The sequence below is a fragment of the Mycteria americana genome, chromosome 11 (assembly GCF_035582795.1).
Source record: "Mycteria americana isolate JAX WOST 10 ecotype Jacksonville Zoo and Gardens chromosome 11, USCA_MyAme_1.0, whole genome shotgun sequence".
Taxonomy (NCBI): Eukaryota; Metazoa; Chordata; class Aves; order Ciconiiformes; family Ciconiidae; genus Mycteria; species Mycteria americana.
The window spans coordinates 17,954,925-17,980,959 of record NC_134375.1 but is presented as its reverse complement, the minus strand read 5'-3'; the positions used below and the strand labels follow the sequence as shown (position 1 = coordinate 17,980,959).

General features: G+C 49.1%; 1 protein-coding gene across 7 annotated transcripts in view; it reads right to left on the bottom strand.

Moving 5' to 3' along the window:
- Nucleotides 1-6,664: 6,664 nt before the first annotated feature.
- The window catches only part of ADAMTS9 (ADAM metallopeptidase with thrombospondin type 1 motif 9), an 85,547-nt gene continuing 66,176 nt past the window's right edge, over nucleotides 6,665-26,035 (bottom strand). For 3 of the 7 annotated variants that reach the window (XM_075514543.1, XM_075514542.1, XM_075514548.1), the window contains 11 exons: nucleotides 25,756-25,929; nucleotides 20,987-21,157; nucleotides 19,248-19,442; nucleotides 17,127-17,259; nucleotides 16,787-16,881; nucleotides 16,534-16,628; nucleotides 16,306-16,439; nucleotides 14,742-14,833; nucleotides 12,679-12,783; nucleotides 9,853-9,947; nucleotides 6,665-9,521 (listed from right to left, as the gene is read on the bottom strand). In XM_075514543.1, the coding sequence (XP_075370658.1) occupies nucleotides 9,858-9,947; nucleotides 12,679-12,783; nucleotides 14,742-14,833; nucleotides 16,306-16,439; nucleotides 16,534-16,628; nucleotides 16,787-16,881; nucleotides 17,127-17,259; nucleotides 19,248-19,442; nucleotides 20,987-21,157; nucleotides 25,756-25,929 (1,284 nt within the window). In that variant the 3' untranslated portion in view covers nucleotides 6,665-9,521; nucleotides 9,853-9,857. Of the gene's footprint in view, nucleotides 9,522-9,852; nucleotides 9,948-12,678; nucleotides 12,784-14,741; nucleotides 14,834-16,305; nucleotides 16,458-16,533; nucleotides 16,629-16,786; nucleotides 16,882-17,126; nucleotides 17,260-19,247; nucleotides 19,443-20,986; nucleotides 21,158-25,755; nucleotides 25,930-26,035 lie in introns of those variants that run through there. The other 4 variants (XM_075514544.1, XM_075514545.1, XR_012777525.1 and 1 more) reach the window with 3 other exon arrangements.

Sequence of the window (26,035 nt, the reverse complement as noted above, 5' to 3'; positions counted from 1 at the left end):
TCAGCTCTGACACCCCTGTGCCTCCTACGGTCCAGCCCTGGCTGTCAGCACCGGGGCAGCAGTACCACCAACAGAAAACACTGGAGTAAGGCAGAAAGCAGCTCTCATTTTGTCTGCTGGACCCATACATTTCTCCCCTCTGCGATGTCAAGGTGAATTTGACTGTTACGGACCGAGTCAGTCCCCTTGCGGTTCCTCCTGCCGGCAGCCTGCGCAGGTGAATTACAGCTCAACATGAGTCCTGTCGCCATCTAGTACCCTGAAGGTAATAAATGTCTGACTGTTATTAGGCAGTTATTGTCTGAAGCCTTTCAACAACAAAAGGAGGGCTTAAAAAATGCTTCTAAGTGCCACAGCTGCTGAAGGAGTGTGCTGGGGACCAGGCATCTATTTTACTGTATAGTTCTTCCACCAAGCCTCCTCCTTCCTGGGTAAACGTGCCCTCATGAGGGTCTTTTAGGAGGGAAACAATTCAGTGTTTCCGCTCATTCTGGCTTTGCGATTTGCAGTTACTGTAGGCAGAAAAGACTGTGCATAAACCCCAGTTTGAGGTGGGGATATGGAATTTCAATCTGTGCTGTGCATAACAGGAACCCAGGACGGGATGAATCATGCTATGTTACTTCAGTTTTAAATTTTTTTTGCACTGCGTAGGTTTTTCTAGAGCATATTCCATCAGGCACATACCGGTCAAATTCACTTTGAACCATTTATTACACTGTTAGTCTGCGGTACACACACTTCAGATGTCAGAAACAGTAACAAAGTGGGCTTAGCAACTTAACAAAACCCTTCCATCATTTCTGCAGATCGCCATACATTTTCCCAGTGCTCTTTATCACAGCCATTTGACTACTATTTTTTTTGTTAGATTTGTCAGTTCTGAGGTATTTTGATTAAAACCGCACTGAGTAATTTCACCTTTTTTCCTTCATCAATACAGTAATTTGTAAATATCCCAGGAGTTTTTTTTTTTTTGTCCTCCCACCCAGGAATGCAAATGGCCATTACGTGCTCCCCAAGGTATCTCCAAATAACCCTTCTCCTTTTAACCTTAGGATTTTATTGTGTTAGTTGCTAGGTAACTGAGTAAGATTTATAGCCATCTATTGTTAATTTTGAAGGCAGTCTTCAATTTCCCTGTAAATAGCATTTGGGAGTTGGAGTCCACACCACTAAAAACTTGCAGCCCAGTCCCACTCTGTGGAGAGGAGCACCTGCTGTGAAACGCGGAGCCAGGGGATACATAAAGCTTGCCTCCCCCCAAAAAAGGGCCCAGCCCCTCTCACGCCGGGCGGGCTGCACACCGCCGGGGTGCTGAGGGACCCCGGGCTCCCCGGCCTCTGCTGCGGGCGCCTCGAAGCGTCGGCGCTGGGGTGCGGCTGTGCCGGGCGCTGAGCACACGGCGGCTGCCGCCCCGCTCCTCTCCCTCCTGCTCCTCTTCCAGCCCCCTCCTCATCCTCGCAGGCTGTTACTCTCTCCCCGAAATGACAGCGCTGCAGCTTTTCCCAGGGCCGGGTTTCTTTGCCGTCAAGCTCAGGACTCCCCAGGCGTGGCTCTACCTCGCCTCTCTTCGAGGAGAGGTGGGTGGTAGATGGCCCCGGTTCATGCAGTTCCTTAATGCTTCTGAATTTGAGGCTAAACAAAGCAATCAAGTGGGGCTCTGCCGATTTGCACTAAAACTCCTTGCGCTATAGCAACAAGTAATTTTCTGCTATCCCCCTCTCAATCCCTGGAGCTCTCTTGCGATCTAGCAGAATTATTTGCTTTACGCTGTAAATTCACACTCCTTCCATGCTACTTTTACTTTTCAGGACCGTTCCTGAAGATGAGAAAAACCAAACCTCTTTGGGGTGACTCCCAGAGGGGCAAGCGTCAGCAGCCAAGGCAGGAGGTGAGCTATCTGGAGTGAAGCCATCCTGCTCCTCGCCTGCAGCGGCACTGGAAGCACCACAGATGTTGTTCAGTCCCTCACGTTAATCACGCATTTGCCATCCCACAGCTGGAAAGGTCCTTTTATTTGTTTTTTTTTTTTTTTAAAGCTGCTGTATTGTCTCTTCTCATTGGGGAAAAAGAAAATAGCCTTTTTCTTCCTGTTTCACAGGATTGAAACCTGCTGATAAATAGGGGAGTGAGATACCTGACAGAACCAGACTGCCAGTGGTTGTGGCGGGGCGGTAGCTCAAATCAGGCAGAAGTTAGGTAGCTGCTCTAAGGGAAAATTGAGAAAACTATGTCTGTGGTCCCTGAGATGCCAGAAATGGTTTCTTTTCTGGCCACCAGTGTTGTCAGGTTTTACATTTGTGCTATTTTTACCTGCTGGAGATACCAGTTCTTTGGCCAAGGCAAACAGCCCAGGACCTACCTGCTGTCTAAAACTTCCGATACTCCCAAGTTAAATGCTTCCATACATTTAGGCTCTTGAAAGGCCCAGGCCATTAGGAATGATCCAATGGGAAAATGCCGTTAGTGAAATCTGAATGCAAGTCGTATCTGGAAAGCTTCACATACCACTTGCACAACGTGGAGGAAAGCTGATGAAGAGGAGGGTATAATCAGATTATCGCGGGCACCTAAGGAAGGCAGCCTCTCCTGGGGCGGGCATGCAGCTCTCCGGGGTTATTCCAGGTGAGCTACGCACCAGCACAAGGCACACCCGCCGCGTTTTCCACGTAGAGCGGGATGAAGCTGTAAATGTTGACAAGAGCTGTTGGAAGGACTTTAGGACACCTCACTTAATGCAACTCAGTCAGCTGAATTTAGGAACATCTCTAAAAAACGTGTCTGAAGGGCAGCATCTCTCCATTTGCCCCAGCTGGCTGGGGACAGCAGCTCAAGCGAGAGACAGCGGAGCAGTCTGCTGTGATGCCCTTGGCTGAGGTTTCCTTAGATCATCCGTGCCACTGATCCGGGTGCATTGTCCCCCGAGACACCTGGATTTGGAGAGACCTGGTATGCTGAGGGGTCCCCCGGGAAGAGGGCAGGGAAGGAGAGAGGAAGACAGCAAAGCCTTTCAGCAGCCGAGCCCCAGCGCAGACGGGAAGAAAGGCCGCTGGCTTCTGCTCTCAGAAGGCAAGGCTGAGACTCAGGGTGTTATTTCCCTGCTGCTGCCAGGAAGCAAACCTTCGTGGCAACTGCTGAACTACGCCTCCTTCCAGCAGCTTGGCCCGCGCCATATGCGGTTTATTATTTCAGAGCTCAGTTATTTGCCGGTTCAGCTAATGCGGGTGCGTTTTATCTATAGCTGCATTTTCTCAAGCAGGGCTAGATTGCCACCAGTGGGTACGTGTTTGTTCTAGCTAAGCTCCGGCAAGGCGCCAGCCTCAGGGGCAAGTGCACAGTTGCACGCTCCCAACACCACAAATCTGGCCCCTGCTTCAAAGGGCTGGTCAAACCCGAGACCTGAAGTTGAGACGACTTCATCCAGGGAGCCCAAGCCATGCATGAGGCCAGAGCTCCAGCCCCTGGCAGCATCTGGTACCTGCTTGCATCCTTTGCTGCAGGCGGCTTCACTCGTGCCTGCCGGGGAATTAGGGAGGCATGGGAGCAAATAAGCCCCTGCTCATATTTGCCCGTCACTAAGATCTTTACCGCAGGTCTGCCTGCACAGCGGCTAACCTGGACACGTTTGTTCTTGCCAGTTTGCAGGGAGCCATCCCCGCTTCCCTGCTACCGTGAGCGGGAGCAATTAAAGCATTTCACAGCAAATACTCCCTTCTGCGTGGGAGTGGGGGAAGGCAGGCAGTAAGCAGTGAATAGCTTCAAAGAGAAAGGTCAGCAAGCCAGCGAGGATGGATTAGTGAAGGACAATGCAGCAAAGACCTGATTAATTTAATTGCTTATCTGAAACGTAGTCACAGATTAAAGAAGGATGAAGAAATTATAAGCATATGAATAGAGCCAAATAATCATTTTAAGGGAGAAAATGCACAGAGCCCTGCCTCCCGCTGCACCCTCTGCCCTGCATACAAAGGGGTTTGTATTCAGTGATTACTCCAGACTTCTGGCTCTTGTCCTCATGCTGTCTTCTCAGAGATGGAGACACCAACTACCAACAAATGTTTAAGTAGCTGCAGCTTGATATCGCTGCTGGCGGCTCACAGAATCACAGAATCAAAGAATCGCACAGGTTGGAAAAGACCTTTAAGGTCATCGAGTCCAACTGTAAAGCTAACACTAATCTCAGACTGAGCTCAGACTGAGCAGGAGCATTAAAGCTCGGCACGTGCCCGAGCCTGCGAGGAGATGTAACGTGGAGATTTGGGCTCTTATGCTCCCAGCAGAACTGAGGTTTCCCTGGTGGAAATGGATTGATGTGCATGGCCTCAGCCTCTGCACTTCATATCCAGCCACTGCCTTGAAGGACCTGAATCAGCTTCACAAAGGAGAAATGTATTTCTACCGTCTCTCGGCTTAAAATGGTACCCACATCAGATCTCCTTGTACTTGCAGTCAACAGATCATGTCTCCAAACACTTCAGAATTAATATTTATAACTAGAGAGAAGCAGAAGTCATTTCATGGAAAATTTCACAGGTTGTTTGTTTTTTTTTTTTTAATTGGAACAAACAAACCAAAAAACCACCAGGAAATAAAGTATAAAAAGCATATGGGTTAGGTCAAAACACTATTCTCTTCTCGTTTTGATTTTTCAAAAACTGTGCCTTATGTTTGGTAATATAAAATAGCTGAAAAATTAAGCCAACTTTGAAGTGGAAACTCAGACTCTTCTGTGACGGCCAAAAATAACTTCTTAGCATTCTTCATCTTGCTATTGCAAAGAGAGGTCAGAAACTTGTCAACTAAATCTGCTTCTGGAAGGCTACAATTCCGATTGCCTGGATTACTCCGGCGCAGGCAAAAATATTTGGAAAATCCTGGAGTGAGACCGACAGGCACCACTCTTGGCCATCGGCTCCTTCCTCCTGCACGATGCAAGCTGGAGACCTGCCTCCAAGAATCTGTACCGCACAGGGACTCATCCCCTCCCACTAAATGACCAACAGCTACTAAGATTAGCAACTTCTGGATGAACTCGAATGTATTTGTTAAAAAGACTTGATTTGAAGAGTTCTCGATTTGAAGAGTTCAAGCAATGGGAGGACCTACCACATGGGCTGAGCTGCTTCAACTTGTAATGACTCTTGGCTTTGGTTGAATTTCTGTGCCTGGTAGATAGGAGAACTGTCTCGCCTCAACGCCGTTCCCCCGGCAGAAATGCTTCCTCTAAGTCAGCCTTCAATTGTCTTTTTGGGAAGAGGAGTCGTGTCAGAAAGAGCCAACAGACCAGGCCTGGAGGTGCCTCAGCGGAACATTGTCTTTCAAGCCCAGACTGCCTGCCCTGGTCTTTTCTGCCTCTCCCCATTTTTCAATACGATTTTCAAAGCACGGCTATGCAGGAGAAGAAGGTTTTCTAGCAAATGTCCTGATTTAAGACTAGCTCCTCAAGATGTGCGTTTCCAAAAGCCTTCAATAAAATGCTTTTCTTTTTCCTATAGAGGGAAAAAATGCCCATTATTGGGGCAGAAGGGAACATTGAAGAGATGAAGCAATCACCTCTGTCTCTGGAGCAATTAGTCCTGATAAGGCCATACAACGAGGCTGAAGAAGAGTGCTGTAATTTTCATAGAATAACTGGACCTAAGCATCAAAAGTGTTAAAATGACCCTTTCATTATACAGGGCTGGGAGGTTAAATATGATTCAGGGGCTGTGCACAGACCCTCTGTTGGCTTAATTCCACAGCAGCCCACGTTTAAAGCCTTTGTAATCATTTATTAAAGGTAAATGATGGAAAAGAAAGACACCTTTAAGACACTGGTCATTTAAACTAAGAGTCAAGCTTTTGAAATACCGCATGTTCTGTTTTCTGCATCTGACTGTTTTAGACAGCATGAGAAAGGTATCCTCTCTCCTTTTGGATTAAAAACATAGAAGCTGAAAAAGGCTGGAGCTGCCAGTGCTAAAAGATCTGCTGCATTTTCTGAGACAAAGCAAGAGGAACATACAAGGGAGGACAGAAAAATGCAACTTCTTCACTCTTACCTGCAGCCTCTGGGGCAGAGGTGATGCCAGACTCTGGCTGCAGCTTGTCACTTGGTTGCCCTCCTGGGAGCCCGTCCCCACCTCTGCTTCCTTTTAACCCAAATTTCTTCTACCTGAATTTTCTTGTATATTTGATACTATCTTTTCAAACTTAGAAAAGTTGATTTTTTTTTTGCAGATTTCTTTAAACAGCACTGCTAGTGGTGTGGACCAGTCCAGTATCCCAACTCATCCTTCAAAAACATTTGCAAAACGAACTGTTTGGTTCCCTTATCATCCCATGGCAAGGGATGTCCCTGGTGCGTGGATGGCAGCACCAGCTGGTCACCAGGCACCTCCGAGTAGCGCAGAGGGCACCTCTGCGATACGCTCGTGTACGTTCTGTACCTCGGGCCATTCCTCCTCCGGACGGAAATTGGGAAGCATCAGTCTATCCGACCGGCAGGGCACGGGTGGATGGCCATGGCCGTTCTCCAGGATGGTCCCTGGACCACAGACTCCAATGCGGGCTTGGGGCAGGGCTCCATATAAACAACATTATTGCCTTCCCTCGTTCCTGTTGCACGGGACAATCAAGCAAGGAACCCAAAGCTTGGAAATAAACACCAGCACAGAAAGGAATGTTTACCATTCAATGTATTATTTCCTTGTGTACAAAGTATGTTGCCTCTATAATAGCACACAGGTACTGAAATACGATGGCAAATGCAGAAAGACCATACGGACACGTCTTGCGGGTCTTTTCATTTCCTTTTGAGCGTAAGCAGAAAGAAAAGAAACACTGTACAGGAAAGTGCTTGCAAAAAAACCCCCAGTTTGTAGAAAAATAATGGCATTGATATACAAAACCCAGAGTTGTTTCCTGAACAAGAAATGTCTAATGTCTCTGGTCCTCAAAGTCTGTTCCTATTTAATGAAGCCCATTAATGAACCACAGGATCAGTGCTCTATCATCTTTTTCCCTTATAGTTTATTTAATATTTTTTAGGTTTCTCTTGCTCTGTTAATAGCTGCTATGAAACTAAATGGTAGAAATGAATGCGTACAGGTCAAAATAATATTTCTTTTTATAAATAGCCATTCACTTCATTAGAGAAAATATAAGCCTGTACTTTCTAAGCACCACTGTTTCTTTCTAAAGTTCATAGTGCAATTTTCCCTTTTCCCCTACAGAAGTTATACATAAGCAATTATCATTAAAAAAATCACTATTCCATTGCTACTCCTTTCCCCTTTCCATTTTTCCTCTTTCTCTTTCCCTTTTCCCCTTTCCCTTTCCCTTTTTCCCTTTTCTTTCACCTTTGAAATGGTATTTTTGGCATTTTTCTCAGAAAGGTAGGTAGAATTCATTATTGTTATGCATAGACATACAACGCAGGTGAAATATCAGTCTTTCTATGATCATCTCTACTTATGTGCTATTAAGCTAAAAACCCCAAATTATGGGTAAGAGTCTCATTCTTTCCTCTAAGTCTGAATATTAGTAAGAGCGGCAGAGGCACACACAAAATAAGCGTGGAGCACCAGTTCTTCAGCTGCTGTGCAGGAACACAGCCCTGCTCGCCTGCGAGATGTCTCCCAGCTGATGCGAATGCGTCGATCCCCGACTGTCCGGCCGACAGGTTTCACTCTGCAGGCTGAACACAGCCCAGCACGCACATGGGTTACGAATCCAGGGATCGGATCGTTTATCACTATCGATCCGACCGTTTTGTAACGGACCGATTACACATCCTTTGGGGAGCTCTGCAAAAGACTCACACGAGATCCCGAGGTTGGGTTTGTTAACTATTTGCATCCAAAATTGCAAGACTTATCTGAAGTAGCAGAGAAGCCTCTTTAGTTTTCCAAACTGCTGGCAATTTTGCGCTGAAAAGCTTCCTTTCCGTGTACTTTGTGCTCCTGGCTGCCCCGACATACAAGGCGATGGGGCAGCATCTTCCTATCGCTAAGTAAAATTGTGGAGAAAGAGATAAGGGACATAGTCATAGACTACAAAAATAATCTGGTCACATCACCCCCGTTCAACGTGCTACGAAGCTCTGCAAAAACGTGGCGTGCCACAGGCGGTGGGCTACGTACAGGCGGGAGCCATCGCACAGCCGCGTCCTGTGCCGATGGGAGCCGTCTCCTCAATTTAAAATAAAAAAAAGCCAACGCTAAAGGTCTGGTTGTACACAGGATGGCGGATAGGCAAGGAGCGCAGATGCCTTACCAGGAAGATCCGAAGCAACACAGAAGTAGGCGTAAAGCAGCCTGTTTTTGAAGGGGGGGGCAGAGTTATCTGTAAGTACAGAGTGATCTTGTTGAAACGAGGCAGAGCCGGTGCTGAAGCCTCCCTTTGCAGATGGTCTGTGAGCGAGTAGGAAGCTGGGGAAACGCTGCAGGTGCCTGCAGTGGAGTCCCCCAGCCAAGAGGAAGGGACGCCTTGGCTGGGCACGCCGTCCCCCACCCCCTGCCGCAGAGCCCATGCTCCTCACCGGCCCCGCGGGGAGATAACACGGCAGGGATGCTTTTGGCTTCACGTTAGGATTTTGTGACAACGTCCGCAAGAAACTGCAGCGCTTCTCAGCACACAGCCCAGGGAAACATATGGCCCGATCAGCCTGGCTGGGATGAGTTAATACCCCGCTTCCAGATGGAGCCAGGAAGCACAGTGGCACATGCAATTAGGAGACAAATAGATGTTTTCTTAAAAAGTGAGTTCCCTTCGGAGCCCTACGAAAAAGGGGCTTGAGCTGAAGATCCATCTGCAGGAATTTTCCTAAACCTGGGGTAGATATTAATTTATTTGAATTGCCTCACAATTTTTTCTGCTTTCTTCCTTTTTTCACTGATAAAGGCACTGGATTAACTAAAACTACAGAGCATTAATAAATATCATGTTAGCACCAAACCAGTGCTTTTACCACTGGCCACAGAGGTCATGTGAAACTCAAAACATACCTTAAAGATAAAGATTGCTAATGCAACTAGCACTGTATTCATTGTCATGTTTTCCTTGAGTGCTGTTGGCCTAATCCCTAAAAATAAAATTTAAGCACATCTTGTCTATTTTCCTTACATAAAGACAGATTGAAATGCCAAAAATACCCCTATGCAGATTGTGTAGCACCGTAGAGGGCCAAAGCAGCCCGTAACTGAAGGAAAATTACTGATTGAAAGTAAACAACTGAATACAGTGACAATAAAGTATCACTTGTCATAATGCTACATATAATGTAGAGTATGCAAAATGCAGTGGTTTGACTGCAGGATTTAACAATAAAAAATAAAAATAGTAAAAGCAGCCTTAATATAATGATTTTACGTACAAAAATATTAAATCAAAATAAATAATTCCAAACATAAATATTATACTGTACATTAAGAATATGCGATCTATATACACACATAAACAGATACAAAAGTGGAAGGCAGAGGTATTGCATCGCTATCCTTCATCCGTCTCATCTCTGCTGGCTGCTCTCGGAGAACCTGGAAAATACCGACAAGGTGCACATTAGAGTCAGATCGTCAGCTTCGCCTCTGAAACCTGTAACTAGGGACATCAGCACGAGAGCGGAGCCAAAGCGGGTGCCAGCGAGGTGGGAAGTGCGTTTCCAGCTGAGTGTTAGACCCACGGGCGTTACTGGGGGAAGCGAGGACTGGGAGCACTGGATCCCGTTGCTCCCCGGATGCTGCGTGGGGTGGGTGGCTGTCACCGATGCACTCGATGCATGAGTGCTTTTGCAAGCGTGGCCTGATCTGCTCCTTCAGGACGCTTTTGGGAAGATTCCCCTTTGTGCAGAAGCAGCTGGGAACTCACCATCGCTATAACACCTGAACATCGAGGCCTGTTCCGGATGATGGAGTACATTTCCCGCAGTAACCGCCACATTTTCCTACTACTTTGGTACCATCCTGCAGGCAAAATCAGAAATAACATCTCACGTAAGGGCTCCGGAACTCCATGCTGTGAAAGGGCCAGATCCGGGTTATTCTAGCCAGGCTTTTTAATAGAAAATGGAAGGAAATGGAAGTCTTGGAAGGAAAATAAATTACGCCTAAATCAATCTACAAAAATCACTGTTATATTTAAAAATATGCAAATGTAATTCCCTTTAGTGCTACCAGGTCAGATGGTGAACACAAATAAGAAAGGGTAGTTTTGATTTATTACATTGAGAGATGCCCAAGGAGAAGGCCATTTGGAGGGATATCTCAAGGGTATCTGCTTTCTCCAATTTGCCCAGAGTGAATAACTGTAACGAGTGGAAAACTTGGATCACGCAAGAGAAAAACCGCACCTGGACAACAACAGCACCTCAGTTGTGCCTGAGCACATGAAGGGCACAGGAAGGATATCAATACCAAGAATCATCCATTTGGAAGGGAAAGGCCTGGAGTGGCTCCAGAGCCAAGACGAGAGGGAAAGTGATGGGGTGAGGCTATGCCACTTGCTAAGGTGCCGTCCCCCCTCAGCTCTGCACTTCCACAGCCAGAAGAGACAAAGGAAGATGTGGAGTGGTCCTGGGGTTGGCCCGGTCTCCAGGAGAGCCCAGCGAGCGTGGTGCCACTCCAGTCTTGAGTCGGGAGATTCATACCTCCATCTGGCCTTCCTTATCCCACCTCTGCAGAGTCCTTTGCCTCTTGGTCGTTACAATGGACAGACAGTCCTTGAGGGGAATTCAACCCTCAATTACCAGAAAATTGGACTTAAGTGCAGGACAAGCTGGCACAAAGCATTTATTTTAAACGAGCTCCATCCTGCCCTTGACACTATTGATCTGTGATTGCAGCAGGCTGCTGTCATCTCTCCTCGCTATGCCTTTCTTCTGCTCCTGTGGGCAATTACACCCCTGGAACAGCGTTTGACAGATGCCACTGGGTGATGGAGGTAAGAGTTGTCTCTTAGACACCCTGTCCCTTAAAGTTTATTTTAATTCTGCCAGCCCTGTGTCCTGGTTTCAGCTGAGATAGAGTTAATTTTCTTTATAGTAGCTAGTATGGGGCAATGTTTTGGATTTGTGCTGAAAACAGCGTTGACAATACAGAGATGTTTTAGTTGGTGCTAAGCAGTGCTTATACTAAATCAAGGACTTTTCAGCTCCCCATGCTCTGCCAGGTGCACAAGAAGCTGGGAGGGGACATGGCTGGGACAGCTGACCCCAACTGCCCAAAGGGCTATTCCATACCATATGGCATCATGCTCAGTATAGAAACCTGGGGAAGAAGAAGGAAGGGGGGGACATTTGGAGTGATGGTGTTTGTCTTCCCAAGTCACCGGTAGGCGTGATGGAGCCCTGCTTTCCTGGACATGGCTGAACACCTGCCTGCCCATGGGCAGGAGTGAAGGAATTCCTTGTTTTGCTTTGCCTGCGCACACGGCTTTTGCTTTCCCTGTCAAACTGTCCTTATCTCAGCCCGCGAGTTTTCTCACTTTTCCTCTTCCAATTCTCTCCCCCATCCCACTGGGGGGGGGGAGTGAGCGAGCGGCTGGGTGGGCTTAGTTGCCAGCTGGGGTTAAACCATGGCACTGTGATTGTGGCTGCTCTCCACAACCCCAGTTGGCTGCCCAGGTTTCTCCTTTTGGAAGAGGAGAAGAATAGCAAAGCACCTGCCAGAACTAACTCATGGGGTCTGTGCTGGTCCTCTTCTACCTGTACAGGAGGATACTTTGCTGCAGCATGGTTGGACCAGTAGCGTTTAATGCTCCTTTAAGAGCCCCATCACTGACGAGGCTCATGGGCTCAAGGGGCTTCCCTTGAAGAGCCAGGGAGATTGAAAGCAGTACAGGAGAGGATATTTTGCAAATTGGTTTTTGTTAAATGATTATGGTGACCTCCTTAGGAGAGTTTTAACAGGGGCAATCAGGATGACTCACATGAAGTAACAGCCAAAAAAGCGATCCCGGGTTTCTCCAATTTCAGAACATGACACAGGAGCAACGGTGCAAAGGCACACAGCAGCGGAGGGGTTAATGGGCAGGCACATTAAGCCGTATAAGTTCAAATTTGGCTGTGGAGTGATTCTGAAGGGCTGCCTGGCTTACCCGGAGGCCTGAGGGTCAGCAGAGCCTCAGGCAGCCGCAGGGGACGGTGCCCCGGGGCGCAGCGTGCTGTGGGGCAGCCCCAGCTCACCGGAGCTCGGGTGACTCGGGTCTCTCCCACGGAGACAAACCCAGACCAGCCCATTGGGAAGGTCCACGTCCTCCACACTTTATTAGCAATGTTTTGGCAACAATTCCTACTCAGGGCACTCGCCTGGCACCCGGACCGTCTCCGGCAGGTCAAGCCCCGCTCTGCGGCCCTGACCCTGTGTGCCCCGCTCCTGCCTGCCGTGTGACGCACGCTCCGTGCGACGCACGCTCCATGCCGGACATCTCAGACAACTAATTAAGGATATGTCTGCCCCACAGCACTCAGCGTTTTCAGCTTCACGGTTAAGCAGGCTCACTAATTAATTGCAATAACTCAAATCAACTTAAACCCACGAGGGCCCCCCCATCTCACATACAATTATGGGCAACGCTTCATTTCTGATGTCGGATGTTAGACTTTTGTTAGTCTCTACTTGGAAAATGTTGCCATGAAAGACAACAATTAGAAACTTCTCATGAGCGGGTATAACCATAATTAAAATTACAACTTACTGGGGATTTTTGAATTTCCGACACTGCATAATTCCCTTGTGAGAGCCACTTTGCCGTTCCTGTTAAGGACAGGCCTGTCCCGTAAAGGTCAATGCTGAAGCGACCCTAAAAAACAAGCAGACGAGGCTGGTTATCTCAAAATTCCGTGCTTTTGCCACGGTGTCACTTTCCTACCAGGATCTTGCTGGCAACGTTTTCAATTTTTTCTATCGCTCTGATAGTGATTAGCACATATCGTACAAATCACAGCATGTCTCAGGCTAGGAATTTCCTTCTCGTTGGTGGCTGCAGGGAAGGAGGGGCTTTATCTTGGTTTTTCACTGCTTTTTCGCAGTTTGCCGGCTGAGGGCATTCTTGGCTTTTCCATGGCAAACTGCGGAGCCTGACGTGCTCCAGCAGTGATGGAAAGGTACCCCAGGGATGCGCTGCAGCAGCTCTCGCTGCTCCTTCCTCAACTGGAGAGGGCACACTTGTCCTTATTTTCCTTTTTTTCCACTGGGCTTTCCCTCCCCGCCCCAGACTTCAGTAAAATCAAACCTCTTCCATTTGTTTATTTCTTAAAAATGTCCTTCACTTCATTCCACCCTGTCTCAAAATGCACAAAAAGGGGGAAAATTAAGGGCTATGATTGCATCCAACGCAGATGTCCCCGGCCTTCCCTTTACCCCCATGGCAGACCCCAGCCCTGCCTGTTTTGGACCCAAGGAGGGATCCTGTGGCCACATCCCCAGGCTGACCCTCAGCCCAGCATGGCCGTGCGGTACCAGATGGCTGTTAGCTGCACTCCCTGCACTTGCTGCCCTGGGAATGTTGATTTTCTGCAAGGAGCAAACTGTCTGGGTCAGGTGGATGGATATTAACATTCATGAGCCTTCCCGAGGTAAGAAGTCAATCCCTAAGCCGCTGAGCTGTGCAGAAAAGTGTCAGCTCCAAAAGCAGGGAGGGAAGGAGATGGTTTGCCCTCTGCCGTCTGTTGCTGCAACTCCCTACTTAATGCCCTTTGCACATACGGTCTACCCAATACCTCGGACTATCCGAACATGCCACTTATCATCCCCCAGCTCCACAGAAACTAGGTGTGCTGGGGACACGGAACAAGCCACCTGTAGCACAGTGTTAATTAGTCTCCTAAAGACTTTCAAGAAAGCCTATTTCTTCCAAGCGACTGGGCTAGATGTCCTGTGTCGCCTCCTGAAGCTATTGAGGATGCGACAGCCTGTGTCCAGCTCTGTGCTCTTGTGGCCGGGCACCTCGCGGTGCTGGGACAGGCTGGATTTGCCCTGATGTGCAGGCACTGCCTTCGCTTTGTCAGTGTTTTCCCAGCCCCAAAGCGGAGCTAGTGATCATCCCACCCGGCTGCTCTGAAAATAAGCAGCAGGGCGTGGGGAAGGTGGGAGAGCGGCTGGCGAGCACCATTGCAGTCTCTGACTGACGGAGTCCATCGGTCCAGCAGCAGAAACCCGACCTGTTCCTGCCCTGCAAATGTTCCTGCTTCTCGGGCATCTCGCCCCTGAGCCGGCTTGGCAGGAGTCCTGCTGACCGTCTGCTGCCTTCGCCGTCCAGAGGGGTTATCTCGCCCATCTTCCCGCACCCCTGCAAACAGCAGTTTCAGCAGATACAAGGCTGCGGAACGCAGAGGCAGGGACGCAGGGCACCCCGATGGCCTGATTCACTGCTGCTCTCCCTGCCCAGCATTTCCACCAAGCCCTGCCACAGGCTGATCCCCCTACCTTCAACTATACGTGCAAAGTCCAGCCCTTCTCCCACAGCTATTTCTTCTTCCTTTTCTCCTTTACTGTCGACTGTTTCTGCACCCGCAGGGGACTGCGGGAGCCCTGGGCAATGTCCCTTAGCCAGCCCCGATGCTGGTCTGATAATAACCTGACCTTTTCCCATATGGAAAATGGAGAGTGCTTTCTGCACGGACAAAGGGAAAAGTTTCTGACCACTGAGATGAGAACGTGACACTCACTGGTGTTGGGCTGATGCGATCAGCAGTAATTAATAGAGGGCCTGAACAAAACAAATGGCACCAATTCCTACGAAATGCTATTGTCAAATACCTGCGGGCATTTGGCTGCACTGTAGCAGTCCCCAGCAGTGGCATAAGGAACGGGTCGTCCATCATGTGTCCGTGCAAACTGTAAATCAGTCGCTGTGGAGAACAGTTGGTGAATAACACGGAAAGAAAGATGCAGGGAGAGACAAAATAAATGTAAACATGCTCTTCGCTAATGTGTAAATTCACTAAAGCTGGTTTCATACATTAATCTTGAGAGTCAAGACTGCTGGATCTTTAACATTAAATCTCCCAATTCATCCCACATGTGACTCCCAGCACGTGAACACTGAATTCAACAGGACACTTACACGCTCAATATTTACAGCTCAGTTTAAGTACATTGGTAATTTAGGGCCTAGGTATAAATAACAACAAAACTCGAACCCATGGCATGGGTTTTATTTCTCTATCAGAAAATTCCCCGCTTTCAAGAAGGCCATGGGACCTCCTAAATCTCCCTCTTAAACAAAGGCATCCAACCATCTCTGTGCTCCCCTGGCTGCCCCAGCCCAGGGGTCGGGGTTTCAAAGGGAATTGGGGTATTTTGCTCTGGAGAGATCTCAAGTAACCGAGACTCATTTAGATGGGGATGTGAGATAGCTCCTGCCTGACAGAGGTAGGTGCCCAGCTCCTTTTGAAATTCAAAGGGAGCTGGTATCAAATTCCCTGAGGGTGGTTCCTTTGAGATCTTTACCTGGGAGCTTTTACAGACTATTAGCAGCGTTTTACAGATTGATAGACTGGGAGGTCTCATGGCTTGAAAATTAAGTGATAAAATAACCTTATCAGATAAAGAGTCATTTTACAAGGAAGGATTTTGATTTGCTAAAAACTCTCCGCTATTTACTGAATGAACCCCCAACAATACGTTGTATTTTTAAAACATTTGCTGGAATTTGATAGCATCCCCGGAGCCAGGGGGACTGACACCCCAACCCTAAGGGATGCTGCGGGCTCTCGGGCGGCGGGATGGCTCCCAGCTCCCATCAATGACAAGAGAGACAGGGAACCACTTGCACAGCTACAGTCGCCTCCTCCCCTGCAAGTCCACGGCCCCAGCTCCATCACCCTCAACACAAGTTGTCTCCCCATGGTCTGGCTCTGCCAAGAGCCGTCTCCGCCCTGGCCCGGCGGGCGCAGCATCCCGACCCCTGCACTGGGATTTCCTGACGCTTCTGTGTGTAAAACGGGGGGCCAGCTGCTCCCTGGTTAAGCTTTCTGCCCCAGTCCAGTCTGAAAATAGGAGACCAAATGAAATAAAATCCTTCCAAAAATACACTGGCCTGCTGGGAGCATGCAAATATCCATTCTGTATAGCAGATGCACGAGCAACTGTCTTAATATTTTCCCGTATTACAGAGAAATAGCATGAGCGTCTCTGATATACTCAAGTCGCAGTCTCTACGTGTAAAGCAGCAAACAGGTGACCAAGTTTAAAAGCAGCTTTTAACAGGAGAGCTCAGGAATATTGCCCACTCGAGTACTACTGCTTGTTTGTAGTTACAGCTATATTTGTGTAAAATAAACATTTTTTTTTTTAATGGCAAGGCCCTGTTTTTACTCACTTATTATTTGCATAGTGTTCAGGTCCAGCCTTACTTTGCTGAAGGTGGAAAAACCAGCTGCTGTGTAATCTTTCCTACACTGGCAGTCTTCTCGTCTGCTCCCGTTATACGGACATTCAGTCGGGTTATGCAATCTAAATCAAAAGAAAACCCTTTCTACTCATGACTGGAAAATATTGCCATGGAAAACAAAAATATTGTGAAGCTCAGGATTAAGGGATTTCTTACCTGTATCCATACACTTCTGAAAAATTCTCTGCATCCCCATTTACAAGGGTCACGTACTCCTTTGGGCTGTCAGTCTGCATCCCAGAGCAATACACCTGAGAGAGAGAAGCCAGAATTTTGTCAGGTATCGTGTGCAAAGGGATGGCTGAGAAAACCGAAGGTAGAAAATCCAAGGGTGGAAGTGAAGAGCACACACAGGGTCCTCTTCACCTTCGGGAAATGCGTTCGCTATCAGTCTGTTACTGAAACGCACCTTTAACATCTTTCCTTTGACTTGAAGGAAATATTCGCCATCTTCAGTGACACCTTTGAGATTTTTAACATCTTTGCAACTCCTTGGTAATTCACCTGAAACAAAACAGAAATACTTGTAGTCACTGAGCAACTGTACATCAAAATTTCTTTTGTAACACTGTGAGGGATCAAAAGCATCAAAACACCTAGCTTATTTTTAAGAGGTCTCCCTGAAGTGCCTTAGTGCTTAGTTGGATGGCTCGCAATGCCTGGAAATACCGCACATCTCTAGAAGTTTGATGGGAACAGATGCTCAAGCCGTGAGAAAGGCAAAGGAAGGTACAAATCTGCAGACTTACAGTCATGGACGTTGTGGCATGTCCTCCTCTCTTCGGGTTTCAGCTCTGCATGGCACAAGCTGCTGACCTGGTCATTGTTCGTCAAACACTGCACGGACCGGTGCATGACTCCAACTCCACAGGTGATGGAGCACTGCAAGCCAGAAGAAGACAGAGATTCGTATTTTATCTCAAGGGTTTCCGGGCTCCAGAAGAACAGAGACAGCCCGTTTCCCTTGTATGAAGAGACAGCAGCAAAGGCCCCAGTCCTGCAAAGTGTTCAAACACAGGCTTAATTTTAATCAGACAAGTAATCCCTTTTATTATTAATCTCTTTTATTATTAATCCCTTCATTATTATCATTGTCACTAATTATTTCAAGAAGACTACTGAACTTCGCTTAGCACTTAAACACTTGACAGGATGAGGCAGTATTGGTTAAGGTGAACCATGCACTCACATGAAATTGTTTATTTTTCACACTAGGAAGGTCGTACAAGAGAAAAATGTTCACCAGAAGGCCTGAATGATAGAAATCCTCTCCTGGTGGCTGGGAGACTTGCTTGGGACTGACAAGGGCCTCTGAACAAACATGACATGGTTTGTTGTTTTCTATCCAAATTGCACCAAAAACCCCACAGCCTCCAAACTCTCTCTCCCCTCACCCTCTGGAAAAATGGCTAAACCTGTGCAAACACTGGGTCATCCTCAAACAGCCCAAATCAAGGCCAATCTTAAGGCTGAAATTACACAAGTTACTGGAGCTACTGAGCAGCAGCTTGTCCGTGCGGGCTGCCACTAAGCATGGGCGATGGGAGGTGGGAGCATCTTGCTCCCCCTCTGCAACTTGTTCTTTCAGTACTTGAGAACTGAAAATCAGCTCTTTCTACAGGTACCAGGTTAGGCTGCCAAGAAAATGATGCTGCTCATCTATTTAGAAACTATTAGTCTAAAGGAGCACACCATGAAGGAGACTGTCTTCAACGGCTCACAGTATTTGCAACTTGGCATTTACTCTTTATCAAGGCCAAATCCATGAAACTTAACTAAGGAGCTGAGCAGGGCTCTCTTTATCTATCAAAGGTGATGGTATTTTACATTAAAGCCCTTTGAAAATCAGAGATGAGAAGGGTCGTGGCACTTGGTAGTCACTGGGATGTTCAGCAGCTCAAAGAGGAGAAAGGTTTTGCCCTCCGGTATGGATACTCTTCGCAATGAAGTTGTATTAACGAGTTGGACATTTTCCACTGAATTTCTGGGGGAAAATACCAATTAATTGAGGCTGAGCTCTTTGCTGTAACTCCTCTGTCCTGGCTCGAAGGGAGGATCTGAAGCTTCCTATGGGGCAGGAGGAACTTAGGTTTCAAACAGCTCTGCCATTTACTGTGACAACTTCCACTACGTTTTGCTTGACTTGACCCTCGTTGCCTCGTAAAGGTTTGACAAATTCCTACAAATGCGTGAGCTGGGTTAATAAATCAAATTTATGGGAGAAACACCACATTTCAAAGAATGTCAGAAGCCCAAAGAAGTGAAATGTTATCACCTTAACTAAAATTTGATCTTGTAGTTCAGGCCCCAGAAGAGGCTCAACACAAATAACTTCAGCAGAAAGGCTAAGTTCTTTCCCCTGCCCTGTCCCAGCATTTGTAAGAAGGAAGGGGGAAAAAAAAAAAAAAAGAAAAAGCCTTTTAAGGCTCAAATTACCAGTGTTTTGGCCTATTGGTGGTTCCCAAGTCTTGCTCTTACACGTGGCCAAGTGGGATCAACCCCAGTTGCCAGCTATCCATCAATCCCTCTAGCACAAGTCTTTCCAACCCTTGTTTTCTAGCAATGACCAACTTTCTAACCAAGCATTCAGCATGACCATCAACATGGCCACAAATTTTGGCTACGTCCAAATTTTCATGGAGATCATGACTCTACTTGCGGCTGCTGGGACTCCCCCACACGATGGGGTTCAGTCTGGAGCATGGAGCCCTACACACGCTGGGGCTGCCGCTGCACGAGGGTATTGATTGCATTAATTTATGCAGCTCTTAAACGTTCCCCTGCCAAACCTTCAGGCTGTGTCCCCGGTGTAAAGAAAAATAAGTCTGCTCCAATTTTTTCGCTTAAAAAAAGAAGCTTGCCAAACTTACGCTTCCCCAGTTGCCGACGCGCCAGGATGCCGAGACAGGGCACTCCCCAAGGTAGCAGGGCTGGATGTTGGGCGGCTGTGTGCCAGGACAGTTGACCGTGTTCTGGTACCCGTACTCGTAGTGATCCTTCCCGGTGTAAATCTCGCTGCAGGACACCAGGCGCTGCCTGTATCCCTTCCCGCACGTGACGGAGCACTGCGGGCAGAGGAAGCGCCTGTTAGCACCACATGCTTTGGGAAAGCTGCCGGAAACAGGAAGGAAAAGCAGGCTTGCCAGCTTTTAACACTGCAATCCGCTCCGAGGGATCACTAGTAACTATTTAAGTCAGCCATGAGTATTGTGAGTGGCTACGAGTGGGCTGGCGCCCGGCACTGCCTTTGAGCACCCAGTTCCTCCCTGTGCTGCTCCTACAGCTGCTCCAGGACCCCCTACTCCGGGCTGGCTCCTCAGCACAAGTTATCTCTCCCAAAGGGCAAAGAAAGGAGCAGAAGATCCTTGGGAACTCAGGAATGCCTCTATTATTTGGGATTTCTTTTTTGTTTGTTTGTTTTCTTTTTTTCCCTTTTTTTTTTTTTTTTTTTTGACCATGGGATACCCAGAGAAAGAAAATGGTCAAGATTGACCCTGAATTGCAGGTACTTGGCAGCAACTGGAAGAAAGGGAAGGTTTTCCTTCTAATTAGAGGACAAACAATGCTTCTGCCCTCCTCACCAAAAGGCTGAGCGGGAGCTGGGGCGAGCTGAGCTCCAGCTCTGCGAGCCCTCGCCCACCTCTTTGTCTTCAGGGGCCTGGGTGCTCCCGGGGGGACACAGGCAGTGGGAGCGGGTAGAGGGTGTCTGGGCAAGGGGCGGCCAGGGCTCCAGCCTCACAGGCACCCTAATATTTCTCTTAGGAAGCTACCCAGCAGACCAGGCTGCTCCGAGAAATTCTCAACTCTCCATGTTCCTCCCTCCTGCGCTATCTTGGGTGGCTTGTATCTCCTCCCGCTCAGTCCCGGCGTGTTTTCTTTTTTCCCTTTTCTTGTTCTTTCTTTTTAATCAGTGCTGTGTCAGCAGCTGCCTTGTCATTTCCCTCTGCTGTTCCTCCAAGTGGAAAGTAATCCTTCACTCGCTGAAGAAGGAAACAGGCTGAGATTAGCCAGAGTCCTCCCGCATGCAGCGCCTGCTGCAAAGAAAACTCATCTATTTTCCTTGCTGAGCCCTCTCCCAGCCACGAGGGCAAACCTGCTGCCTTTGCTCACCCCGGGTCCTCGCTTCTGCCAAAGACAGCACTGAGGAAGGACGTGTCCCCATGGCCACGTCCAGGCTCGCCTTTCCCCAGGATGCTCACCCGGACCCTCGCGCAGCTCCTGGGGCCCCAGAGCTCCCCAGGAGGGAATGGGAATAAAACCAAATACATAAATAAATAAATGAAATAAAATGGCACAAAACCAAGGAGGGTGTCTGATGGATACGATGTGCTTCGGAAGAAAATTGCCTCTAGATATTAGCTAGGACTCTGAGCATGCCGGCGTTTACTCTTTAATATCCTGGTCTTCTCCCACAGCCCTGCTCCTTTCTCTCCAGCAGGGAAATTCCACACAGAAACAAACCAAAAAATAATAATTAAACCACGCAGCACTGCCCTGCCACTGTTGATTTGGGTTGCAATATCTCAGCGAGGCTGGCGGCGAGAGGAGAGCGTGGCCCGGTGCCGAATGGCATGCTGCGGCCAGGTCCCTGCGTGGGGATGGGACTCACCTCCGACCACTCCCCGGTGATCCAGACGTACTCGCAGGGCGGCAGCCTGCAGCTCTCGATTTCGGCGGGGCGTTTGCTGGCGTCGCAGTAGCCGCTGTTCTGCACTCGCTTGTTCTCATCCACGCAGACCACCTTGCGGTACCGGGATGCCTCCCCGCATGTCTTCATGCACTGTTTGCAAGAAACAACGGCTCATGCAATCCACGAGGGACTTCAGCAAATTAATCCGCATCCGCAAAGTGAGCGAGCCCTCCTCCCAGCAGCCCGAGTGAGCAGATGGCTCCGTGCCCCACGCTGGCGTCTCTCATTGGTGTCACCTGGGGGCAGATTTAATACCAGGGCCCCGCTCTGCCAGGAGCTGCGGGAGCATCCAGTGACAAACTGCTCCCGTCCTCTGGAGGTACCAAGCCAAATCACAAGTGTAGGGAGAGAGGAGAAACCGAGGCAGCAGGTATTGGGATGGGGTGGATGTGGGGTCCAGCTGTGATGGGACCAAGGGATGCAGGGGTGGGCATGCCGGGTCAGGAGATGGGGCAAAGGGGAAAGAAAGGGGCCAACCCCCGTCATTTCAGCCCCTAGTAAATACAGCTGCTTGGAGAATGACAACCCAGCCGTCCCCCTTCCAAAATACACGCGGTCGCACCCTTGGCTGTGGCTGGTGTGGGGGGACCCCCTTGCCCGGTCCCTGCCAGCGGGCGAGCAGCAGCACTCTGCCGGGTGAGGCGGGGGCACATCTCTGCAACCGCTGCAGCGCAGGGGACCCTACGGATTTATTCTCTCTTAAACGCTGCCCTGCCCGATATTAAGAGCAGCCCCTGCTAGCCGAGCACAACTGCTCCCGGGGGGCTTCTGGAGACTCCAGGGACTTGGTTCTTTCTCTGCTCGTCTTGGAAAAAAACAGCCCGGCCGCGAGGCTGTGCTCCTGGGAGCGAGTCTGTGCTCAGAGTGCATCTTACAAAACACACGCATAAAACAAAATAAATCAGCGTAAGAGCAGCTGTCTGGATAAAACCGTATTTTCTTAAAGTTATCGCCTCTAATGAACTTCTAACACTTTCAACTAACTGGATTAACAGGGAGAAAAAATGCGTGAAAATAATCATTTTATATAATGTGCAGGAAACGTCTTCCCCTAAGGAAAAGGATAAAACATTCAATCAGACCATCCCTATCTGTAGAGAAACACTGTTTGAAGTCACCTAGGCTCGGAGGACCGTGCCAGTTTAATCTAGTTAGAGTCTCACCCTCTGAACATCATTTCCAGACGCAGCTCCTGCTCTCCTGGCTGGCCCACAATTAGCAAGATCTTAGTGGGCTCACCTAATTGCGAAACGCAGGCACTGTCAGGCCCCCGTTTCTGTAATTAGCTGTCAGAACCAAGATTGCAAATTATGTGAGAACTTTGAAAAATCAGATCAATCCGTGGCAGGAGCTGCAAACCAGGAGAGCCACGGCAAGCACAACGTCATGTTGGTCGCAAATATTTAGTAACCGTGCAAAGCGGAGGGGAACGGGGAAGGAGAGGCGGCCCCACAAAGCAGCGTTTATTCCGAAGGAATAACTTAGGAGCTCTTAGGCAACAGTCAACATTGCAAAATCCGCAGTCCGCCAAAAGGCCCCAAGGGCTTCTTGTGCTTTCAACCTTATTTACTCTCTTGCTTTAAGTCCTTGGAGTGGAAGCTCCTTCTAGGTCTGTGCCGAAACACAGCGATCCTACAGGGGCTGGAGGAATTTGCTGGAGTGCGATTTCCCCAGAGAGAAAACAAACTGTGCTATATTTGCCCTTCTCTGACGCCTCCCTATTATATAAGTAAAATCTGGAAGGGGGCTCCTGCAGGTGAATAAGGCATCACGAGCGCTCCATCGTCACGTAGCTTCCCTGAGCGGCACCTTCCAGGGGCAGCGCGAACCCCGACCTTCCTGCTCCCTCCTAACGCGGGACTCTCCAGCACAGTGGGAGCGGGGCTACGGGGGGCTCAGGGCTCCCCTTGCCTCTGGTTTGGCATACGCCAGCCCAGCACGTGGTCACCGGTGCAGGGTGAATCGTTCCAGCTCACAGCCCAACGAGGCACCTCGCAAGGAGTGGGAAGAAACAAGGCTGATTTCGTCTCCTCCCCTTAAAGTACATTTAAGCCTAAATTTGCAAAGTACATTGGCTCACGCTTAATTTTAGGAGGGTGAATAATCTCTGTGCCATCAGTGGGACTTCTGCCATCGGCCATGAAGAGCTATTGTATCAAAAGCCCATCCTCGCTTAAAATCGTTAGCTGCTGAGAGATTGATACTCTCAAACACAAGCCAGCCTGCCTTGGGTTTCTCTGCAAATAACGGTTGTACGGCCAAATAAACCTGAGCCAGCTCTGTGCATTTTGTCATCATCAGTAAATTAAAGTTTGATTATCTGTATTTTTAGGGATAACTGTCAATTAAAATAATCCCACTGAGATATTAAATATGGCCGAAAGACAGTGAGACCATCGTAAAACAAATCAAAGAGAAACACTGCAGAGGTTCCAATCAGCCACCCCGAGGTTATAAAACATTATTCACATAGAAAGAGGACAGTTCAGCTAGCATGAAAAGGCTATTTTTCCTTTTAATATGGTGATAGATTTTGTATGAAATCTCATGTTCATGACTGATCTAAATCTCACATAAAACAGCAGGGCCAGGGGATAACAGCCATTGATAGCAAGAGCTGAAAAACAGGTCAGGCATTTGATAATATGTGTCTCTTTTGCCTGATTTCCCAAATTTTGAACTATTTTCCTGGCAGTTCAAATTAAGAACCATTTCAAGCACTTCTGCAACTGTTTTGGAAGAGTAATAATAATAATAATTAAAAAAAAACCCAAAGGCATTGCATTGCGAAAGCATTCATTGTTTTCTTTTTTTTTTTTCCTAAATCAGAGTCTGAAACAGATGAATTGAAACCCCATGCCATGAACACTTCAAACATGCCTTGGGTAACTCTGCTATCCAAATCAGGCAAGGATGGCATGATTTTCCCCCAAACAGCAAATGCTGGAGATTCAAGAATTACATTGCAGCTTCCAGAGCTGCACATTGTCCTTCAACGAAGCTTCATATTAAAAAAAACTCCTTCTCTCTCCCAATTTTCTCTTTTTCTTTGTGACCCTGGTCTGGGTTTTACTTTGACATAAGCAAGGCCCTTTCTACTGAGTTTCTTCTCCCTGGTGTGGGCACTGAGAACAGCTAACTAACGGTGATACACCAACAGAGCAATAAACGTTTTCCAAGAAGTTCCCTATTCCTTTTCATTGGCAAGACCAACTTTTTTCTAAACAACAACAACAAAAAGGAACAATAAAAAAACTCCTCTCACCCTGTTTTGCATTTACACCGCAGCCTCTTTACACTGTCTTGGCAGGGGAAGGGACCTCAACCAATTTTATCCCCCTTCAAGCCCCGCTGGGCCGTGCGGGAGCAATACAAAAGCAGCCTCACTGCCCGTGACAGCCGGGCCCCCGTGCCATTAATATTTCTCCGGCTCCCCGGAGCTGTGCACTGCAGGCGTCGGGGTGATCGGGATCAGGCTCTGATCACGCACCTCCCAAGTCGGGGGGATCGTTGCTGTTCGAAGGGTGCAGGATTGGGCCCCTGCTGCCCTGCCACTGGGGCCAGAAATGGTTTTGCAGGGAGATTGATGCACCTGGTGGGGGGGGGTCTTCTGCCCCCCTCCATCCCCTGCATCCCCATGGAGGGCCCACGATGGGCAATCCCCGTCTCCCTACGTGACAAGGACATCCTCTCCACAGGAGTGGTGGCCCCTTCTGCGGGCTGCGTGACACGGGAGTCAGCTCCCTTGAGCTGGCAGCTCCGTTGCCTTTCCCATTTCCGAGGCTGGCAGTCCCTGCACGGCAGGGAAGAGCCTGGGACAGCGGGACAGGGATGGAGGAGAACTGGGGCAGGACTCTTTCACCCAGGGATGGCTGAAAATGAAACAAAACCAGAATGAAAATAATAATTTTGGTGCCTGGTCTGAACTCTCTCTGCCATAACCTGTTGCGCGCTCGAAGCCTGCCATGGCACCCTGGGATGGCTCCTCCTGGACCCCTTCCTCCTGCCACCCACCAGCCTCGGCCCGAGCCATGGCCCACGCTGCAGGCGAGTCGGAGTCGCTCCCTGAACCACTGGAGCAGCAGCCCTAGCCCCTGCTCCAGCCTAAGGGGCTGGTTTTGCTCGGGACTGATCCTGGTCACTCAGGAAAGCACCGTCTCCCATGGGAGACCTCATCTCAGCGCTGCTCACGGCTTGGCAAAAAGCATGGACTGGGAGCTCAGCGAAAGGAGAGAGCTGTCAGGAGGAGCTGGGGTAACGGGGCAGAAAAGTGGGAATTACCTATGTTCCCCAATTTCTTCAAACCCCCACGCACAGGGCTCACTGCCGGAGCAGCCAGCAGGGCTCGGTCCGAGAGGGGTTACCGCTCAGCCTCTGGGAACAGACCCAAATCCGCCCTACCCAAAACCTGCTCAATATTTGCATAGGTCCCAGCCAAACACAGGGCAGCACAAAGCAATAAATTAACCCTACGGAGGTATTTCTCAGCTTCCCCTTCCAGCCAGCACGCGTGAGCATTTCCTCTGCTTTTTTTTTGGCAAGCCCGGGTCGCAACCCCAAAACCCCGGTCCCCCAGCAGCGATCTCCGGCATCGATGGCCCCCCGTCTCCAGCATCATCCCACGCTGCACGCTTGAGAGCACAAGCGATGTGACCCCAGGGACGGGCGGAGGAGGGGACCCCGCTTACCGCTTGCCATTCGCCGGCTGCCCAGCGGTGCGTGGGGCACTCGGGGAGGTGGCAGTCCCGCTGCGGAGGGGGCCGGCCGGCCGGGTCACACTCTGCCTCCTCGGCCGTGTTTGGGGTGCCGCTGTGGCAGTGCACGGCGCGCCGCTGGACGCCCCGGCCGCAGGACACCGAGCACTGGAGGAAGGGACAGGAGGTGAGTGGCGGTCCCCGTCACAGCCGTCACGGTAAGTTCCCGGGGTTCAGCCTCTGCTCTGTGCTCAACGGCAGCGATAGCAATGCT